General features: G+C 46.9%; 1 protein-coding gene across 1 annotated transcript in view; it reads left to right on the forward strand.

Moving 5' to 3' along the window:
• Positions 1–7,382, forward strand: part of LOC131278870 (scavenger receptor cysteine-rich domain-containing protein DMBT1-like) — a 31,416-nt gene extending 24,034 nt beyond the window's left edge. The window contains exons 11-14 of the mRNA XM_071215541.1: positions 539–574; positions 1,057–1,232; positions 3,991–4,373; positions 6,648–7,382. Of these exons, the coding sequence (XP_071071642.1) occupies positions 539–574; positions 1,057–1,232; positions 3,991–4,373; positions 6,648–6,939 (887 nt within the window). The 3' untranslated portion in view covers positions 6,940–7,382. The remainder of the gene's footprint in view (positions 1–538; positions 575–1,056; positions 1,233–3,990; positions 4,374–6,647) is intronic.
• The last annotated feature ends 954 nt before the right edge of the window (positions 7,383–8,336 follow it).

The raw sequence follows: 8,336 nt of genomic DNA on the forward strand, positions 1-8,336 counted from the left end.
TCCAGCCGCTGCTGGAGCTGTGGGGCCCTGCTCCACCTGGTAATCTAGTGTCCATTCTTGGATTCTACACCATGGGGAGGGGTCCTTTTTGATAGGTCCCCTTGTCCCAAGGGCACGTTGAGCGAATCTGACGGCCGTTCTTCCTGGGCTGCGCCTCGGCTCGGGGTTCCCCGACTTGCTCTGTGTCTGGGGAAACCTTTGGTAACCAGACAGCATCTTCCCAGCCTGAGTCCCAAGCACGCCACCTGTGTGGGACGGGACAGTGGTCACGGTTCAGACGTGGCCGCGTCTGTAACCCGCAGAGCCCTTTGTTTCCTCTTCTCTTGCACTGGCAAACATGGAGCTGGTGGCACCCATATTCTCAACACCACGTGGCACCTGCCACGGCCCCTCCCTGGGTATCCCTGAACTCCGGTTTTAGCAGTGAAATCACATGAGCGCACTTAGCTGCGTTTCATACCTACTGGTGGTTGCGTCGTCCTCTTCCAGTGTTTCATTCAGCATAACTGACATTTGCTTTTCATTTTTCTCCCCTCAGCAGGTCCAGCTGACTCTCTTGTTCCAAAGGGCAACGGTAAAGTCTGGTCCCCTGCTAGGGTCTGCGGCTGTTTGGGGAACCAGCTTCTCGGGTGGGTGGGGGGGCGGTGGCAGCTTCTGTGTTTCCATTGGGATCTCATATTTCCTTCCACTTTCTGGGCTTTAGGAGGTTGGGAAAGGAGCTCCCACCCCCTTTGCTTCCACTCTTTTCTCATGCAAAGAGCCAGTGGATGTGTGTTCAGGCTCAGGTGTTCTCAGCATGTGAAATGAGCTGTCCTTCAAATCCTACTGTGAGGCTAAGCATCCCCCACACTTGGCGTGCCTCTAAAGCCTTGACGGGAAAGGGGACTAGAAATAAAGTCCACCAACGTGGAGCCAAGTGAGGGGGTGAGGAGAGCTGAGCCCGCCCCAGCCCAGGGCCCTTCCCCACGTCCTTTTATAAAGCAAACCGCCACCCCCGCCTTTGCATCGGGCACCAGGTGCCCACTGTGAGAACCTCCCCGCTCTCCTCCACTGCAGCCCAGCTCTCCTGCCTGCCTCACCAATTCCAAGCCGTGATCGACCGGGCCTATCTCCGGAGGCTGGGCTACTCCTCCTGGGACGTCCACTTAAATGATGCGCGGTGTCGTCCCCGAGTCACGGGGCGCTACCTGATCTTCAGCATTCCCTATGGCCACTGCGGCACTGTCCAGCAGGTAAGAAACTGACCAGGGAGTGGTCCCTTCTGTGGGTGGAGGCCCAGGAGAGGAGCTTGGAAAGTCCAGGCACCTGTTAAAGACCCGGACGGGGACAGAGGAGAGACATGAGCCGTGACTTCATTTCTGAGATCGGGGAGACCTGGAGCAGCTTGCTCGTTGGCCTGAAACTTCCCTGCCTTTGGGAAACTTGGGATACACACTGAGGCCTTTGCCACATCAAGTGTTAATGGACGGATGCGTGAGTTGGGTGTATTGATTGATCATCTCTTCCTAGCCCCCAAAGCGTTTTCCACGACATGTGTCTTTATCAACATGAGTGCATCCCCACCATGTGTAAACTATGGCAGTGGGCATGGGAGAAGACAGGTTGTCTGTCTGTCTGTCTGACTGACTGCTGTGTTTCAACCCAGCTAGCTAGCTATATTTTACATTCGAGAATGCAAATATCTAGGACATTTGCCCACAATGAAATATATGTTTATTCACTTTATATTACCCACATGTTTGTTTCAATAAACAATGGCATTAAAGTTAAGAAAACACATATCCCAAAGATATAGGAAGAATGTATGACCATGAAATCATTTTTCTTGGTATATTTAACAAGGTAACATGTTTAAAAGCAAGATCATTTGCCATTCTTGTTCTTTGCCATCCCCATTTATTTATTTATTTAATTTTTAAAGATTTATTTTTATTTATCTCTCCCCTTCCCCCCCCCCCCAGTTGTCTGTTCTCTGTGTCTATTTGCTGCGTGTTCTTCTTTGTCTGCTTCTGTTGTTGTCAGCGGCACAAGAATCTGTGTCTCTTTTTGTTGCGTCATCTTGCTGGGTCAACTCTCCATGTGTGCGGTGCCACTCCTGGGCAGGCTGCACTTTCTTTCGCGTTGGGCAGCTCTCCTTATGGGGCACACTCCTTGCGCGCGGGGCTCCCTTACACGGGGGACACCCATGCATGGCAGGGCACTCCTTGTGCACATCAGCACTGCGCATGGGCCAGCTCCACACGGGTCAAGGGGGCCCAGGGTTTGAACCGCGGACCTCCCATGTGGTAGACGGACGCCCTAACCACTGGGCCAAGTCCACTTCCCTGCCATCCCCACTTAAAACAACACTCAATATTTTTGAAGTTGAATTTACTCAGTCTACATGGTGCCAAGTTACAGTTTGCACTGCATACTTCACATTTCGTCTATTCGGTTGTACAGACCATAATCATTCTTATTCTTTTTGCTCTGAAAATTCCTATTTCTAACTCAGAGGTTTCTGCCCCAGGAGCTAAGCTGGAAGCCTCCCTGTGAATGGGAAGAGGGCAGCTCCGGAAGCTTCTGGGCCCTCAGGGAGGCCCCTGCAAAATGTCCTCTCTGGCACTGGCTGGCCCAGCGCCCTGAGCAAGCCATGTGTGCTGGGGTCAGAGGACATCATGGGGACAGGAATGGCCTGGGGTAACGGCCAGTGCCAGGCCACCACCACATCAGGTCGGTGCCTGAATTCAGTCAGTGACCAAGCCATGTTCAGGTGCTAAGGACAGATGGCCAACAAGACTGGCACTGTCCCCACTCATCCACGTGGACATGCCAGCACGGGGAAGCAGACACCGAGCAAACACAGAAATGAGAGCCTTTTTACAGGGAAGAGGAGGAAGAGACACGAACCAAGGGAGGGGACAGAAGAGTGATTTGGGGTGGAAGGGAAGCCACTTTGAATAAGGTGGTCGAGATGCTGAGGACTTCAAGACACAACGAAGCAGGCAGGTAAAGAGAAGCAGGAGGAGGCTTCCTGCAGAGGAATAAGCGAGTGCAAAGGCCCTGAGGCAGCAGCTCGATTGAAGGGTGGAGGAAGAGATGTGGGGCCTGTGTGAGCCCAGGGAAGCCTGAGGTTAGGTTGGAGAGGTGGGGAGGGAGGGGCTTGGGGCTTTGGATTCTGGCTCTTATTCTAAGTTGTGCATTCTTAACAAGGACAAATCATCCCCTGGGGGGGAGGGGAGCATATTGATTCTTAGCATAAAAAAAATATCTTAGTCCTTTTATGTATAAAGCACAGTATACAGTACATTTGCACAGTTTATGCAGTATATTTGTTGTATTAAAATTTCATGGCTAGAGGAGGGGTTGGGGACAAGTAGGAAAGAAGAGGTCTCAAGTGTCCGCTGGGCTGTCAAGAATAGAAAAAATGTTGAGAAACCCAGGTGTAAGCTGACAGGGCAGTCCTTAAGGGTTCTGAGGCAGAATATCTCAGGACCCGATTTCCACAAATGTCCCTGGGCAGGCTGAGCCTCTCGGCGTCCACATGGGGCTCCGGGAAGGAGGCAACAAGTCCTGGTGGATTGGAAGGAACTTGGTGGATTGGAAGGAACAAGGCTGAGAGCAGAGGTCAGCAGTGTCAGGACCGCAGCTCAGGAAACAAGGACTGGGGAAGCTGGGAGATGTCCCATGAGGTGATGCTCTGTGGTTGCCTGGAACAGAGCACAAGTCTGAGGGAAGGGACTGTGCGGAGGAATTCAGCCAAGAGGGAGCTCGGAGCCAGTGAGACCCACAGCCTGCATGGGCCTTCACAGGCTTATCTGTCCAGGGGCTCCCCACTTGCACCCAGAGCCCTTGGAAGGAGTGAGGACGTTCAGGCATTTGTACCACAGAGGTCAGGCCACACAGCAAGTTGGCACCAAGCAAGGGGGTGAGGAGATCCCTCTTCTCAGAGAGGAAGGTGCTGGCGGAAGCCAAGCACCCTGGCCACCAAGCCTCCTCTCACCCTCACAGGAACACCTCGGCTCCCTCAGCTACTCCAACTCCATCAGAGGCAGAATCCGGGGCCATCCCAGCCCCGTCATCGTGCGGCACAAGGTGCCCCAGCTGAAGTTCACCTGCAGGGTGGACGGCCCGCCAACAGCCGACGCTGCTCACGGGGCTGACAGCCCACGCAAGGGGGCCAACTACGACGTGTCCATATCGTTCCTGGAGTCGCCCGCATCCCGGCATGAGGGGAGCCTGGCACCATACTACACCAGCCAGAGCCAGGAGGTCTTCCTCCAAGCCATGCTGCACACCCAGGACCCCAACCTGATGCCCTTCGTGGACACCTGTGTAATTTCTCCAGATCCCCATGACTTTACAACCATCAAGCACGATTTGATCCAGCAGGGGTAAGGAAAATGGAAGGGGCTCTTGGGTTGGCTGTTGTGTTCACCTGGCATTCCTTTAGGGAACCCGTGACTTCTCAACAGGTACTCCAGAATCATTACATTGTGTATAAGATCCTCACCATGCCCCAGGGACAGAGCTGGGGCCCTCACCACCCCTGTGATCCCAGTTGGGGACAAATAGTTACAGCAGCCTGGACAACCTCCCTCAAATCCTGAGAGTCCTGGGCCAAGCCCTTGTGCTAACACTGCTGTCCTGTCCCTCGCTTTCCCACCCACATCTCCCTTCGCTTCTGGTTGTTTGGCTTCATGGGACCTCCCATAGAGAGTTCATGCCCTCAGGACTTTGGGCCTCCATGGTGGGCTGGTGGGTGAGCCCAGGCCAACTCTTAGTATAGTGGCAACGTTCATTCTGCTTCCGCTGGTCAACCAAAGGATTTGGCAAGTTAGAGCTTTGACAGGTTGTTTGCCTTTAGAGCTCCCTTGCCCTCTAATAGGAGTTAACTGCGTGTGGGTGGTAATTGGCAACCGTGTAAAAACAAAAACCTACCACTTATTTAATGACAGCTTACATTGGTGGCAGCCCCAGCACCCTAAAGCCTGTGCAAGTCTCCGTGATGTAGTGCCTGTTTCTCAAAGCCAGGGGCAGGATGCAGCACTTTCCAGTGCTGGCATGAACCACGGTTGGGGAGGTGCTCCAAACAAATCCTTTGGTGCACTAAACCACACTGAGTCAGAGAGAGAAATAGTGCTTTCCCTTCAATCCTGCTTGCAGATATATCAAGGGGAGAAGTTCGGTTTGGTGCCAGAATTGAACAACCAACACTTTTTCCTTCCACTTGATTTGGGTTTAACTTGTTCTTCTTTCTCTAGTTTCCTCATTGGAAGCTTAAATTATTGATTTTAAAGCTTTCTTCTTCTCTAATATATGCATTTAATACTATAAATTTCCCTCTGAACACTGCTTTAGCTGCATCCCACAAATTTTGCTAAATTGTATTTTCGTTTCATTTCATTCAAATATTTTAAAATTTCTCTTGAGATTTGTTTGACTAATGGATTATTTAGAAGTCTGTTCTTAAATTTCCATATATCTTGGAGTTTTCCAGCTATATTTGTTATTCATTTCTAGTTTAATTCCACTGTAGTCTGAGAATATATTTTGTGTGATTTCTATGTTTTTTAATTTGAGGTTTGTTTTATGGCTCATCTCTCCATGTGAGCTTGCAGAGAATGTATTTTCTGCTGTTGTTGAATGGAATGTTCTATAATATCAATTAGGTCTACTTGATTGATAGCATTACTCAGGACATTTATATCTTTAGTGATTTTCTGCCCACTTTATCTATCAATTACTGAGAGAAGAGTGTTGAAGTCTCCAACTATAATTAATATGGATTAATCTATTTCTCCTTGCAGTTCTATCAGTTTTTTTGCCCTATGTATTTTGGCACTCTGTTGTTAGCTGCATTTGCAACTAGGATTGTTATGTCTTTGTTCTTAATAATCTTCTTTGTTCTAAAGTCTGCATTGTCTGAAATTAATATAGCTACTCCACCTTTCTTTGGATTAGTCTCAATATGGTATATCTTTCTCCATCCCTTTACTTTTAACCAGAGTCACTATAATTAAAAGTGAATTTATACATTTAATACTATAGACAACTTCTAGTTGTGTATTGGTTTTTTATCCACTCTGACAATCTCTGTCTTTTAACTGGTGTGTTTAGACCATTTACATTTAAAGTGATTATTGATATAGCTGTATTAAAATCTACCATCTTAGTAATTGTTTTCTTTTTGTTATTTTGTTTTTTTGTTTTTCTCTCTCCTCATTTTACTGCCTCTTCTGCTTTATCTGAGCATTTTATGACTCCATTTTATCCCCCTCCTTCATGTATCTTTTATACTACTTTCCTTAACTTTCAATGGGTACCATAGGGTTTACAATATATACTTTCAAATACTCCAAGTCCACCTTTAAATAATAGAAACAACGCTCTTGATAGCCATTTTTTGACAATGTAAAATAGGCCTCCTAAAGACAAAAACTCTAACTAGAATTTAATTACTTTGTTTTGTTTTTGTTGTGTTTATTTTATGGTTCCTATCTATTTCTGGCCAGAAACAGTATTTCCACTCATGGAAGTGTTCTAAATTTTCTTTTTAAATATAGAGTAAGTAGTGGGGAGAACTCTATTTGGAATTTAGAGATCTGGAGTCTACCCTGATTCTCTTTCATTTAATCATTTTGGCCTGGGGTTTATCTTCCTATCAGGTGCATCAAAGACAATACCTACGTTACCCTCCACTCCCACCAGAAGAACAAGGCCCAGTTCAAGTTCAACGCCTTCAACTTTTTCGACAACTATGATGTGGTCTATCTGCAGTGTAAGATCGTCGTGTGCAGAGTAGGCGACTACTCCTCCCACTGCTCCCAGGGTTGTATAGGGCGGAGTAAGAGAGGCACAGGCTCCATGGAGGCCAAGGAAGAGCAGACTGAGCATTTGGCCCCAATGGTGGGGCCACTGAAGATCCATAGAGGAACTGGTCAGAGCAAGTCTGTGTGATTTCTACAATCTTCATATAAATCTGTTTGAAATTAGGTAGTTAACATCTATTTCTCTCTAGTAAAGTAATAAGTTTGACAAATCTTATTAGAGACAGGTAAAAGAAATAGAGGGTTTGCTTCTCTGAGATTTATTTAATGATTCTTCTTGTCTGATTACTAAACTTCTAAGGCAATCACTCTGTGCAGGCAAGAAGTGCAGCATTTTCTAATTCTTCCCTATCAAGAATTTGATCATCTCGAAGTGTACAATATCTTGTAAAGAGTAGACTTATCTCTCTATACCACATTACTATTTTAGAAATTATTTTTTTAATTCAGCACCTTAATATTCAGATGTTAGTAAGTGGATCTCTTTGTTTCTGTCCTTCTAGTGGTGTGAGAATTTATTTTCAGGTCTTGCCAACAGTCTATGAAAAATAAACTTAAGTGTTTGTCAGGAAACCACTGCTCATTTTTTTAAACTCTGGTCAGTTGAATCAAACAAGTCATTTATCTTTCAAAACAATGCTTTAATTCTGTTTCAAAAGGATCAAGTTGGACCCTGACTTTGTTGCATTTGGGTTTCGGCTGGCAAATGAGAGGGTCTCAAGCACAATTGTAAGAACCACGCCTGTCTGCTCTCTGAGCTGCCACTTGCATGGAACTTTAGGTTTATAGGAAACCTAGAAAGTGCATGGAAAGCCTGAGAAGTACACAGGGAAAGATTAGCATATTCCCACATCTTCCCAGAAGAAGAGAGCAGCAGCTATTTTCTCTAATAGCTCATTCTACCTTAACAGAACTTGGCCTATGCTAGACTCACCATCTTCTAAGCTGTCTTGAAAGAAACAAACTGGAATGTAGCTTTTTCCTTGGCTTGTCAAGAAAAATTCAGAAGCAATTTTTAAAATATAAGTCCCTATCTCCAAGAAATTGTTTTGGCCTCTGACAATAAATAGCACATACAAAATGAGACCATGGTGTCTAGTTCCCAAGAAGGAAGGCAATGTTGGGTGGAGCCTGAGAGCCAACCCTGAGGTGCTAAGAGGAGAGAGTCTGACAAACAGCCAAGGAGGGGCATCTCCTTTAAAGGGGAATGTTTTGGTTGCATCACAGACATGCCCTTCACCAGTAGCAGTCTTGGCAATAAAGATGATAATGAAGCTCATTTTAATAAAGTTCTCTGCTTATACATTGTCACAGGTCTCTCCCGTACAAGGTTTATAATGATGAACTGATCACAAGGTTTATAGTGGTTCACAGTGACTTGCAGTCCTGTGACATAGAGCAGGCCCCCATCCAGAGCCTTCGTGCTCAGATACAGCTCATTTCCTCACAAGAATAGACAAAGAAGCCACATGGCACCACCAACACCTCCTGCATCCCTAAACGTCACTACCCCTAGCCCACCATCCC

This window comes from Dasypus novemcinctus, chromosome 6 (genome assembly GCF_030445035.2).
Source record: "Dasypus novemcinctus isolate mDasNov1 chromosome 6, mDasNov1.1.hap2, whole genome shotgun sequence".
Taxonomy (NCBI): Eukaryota; Metazoa; Chordata; class Mammalia; order Cingulata; family Dasypodidae; genus Dasypus; species Dasypus novemcinctus.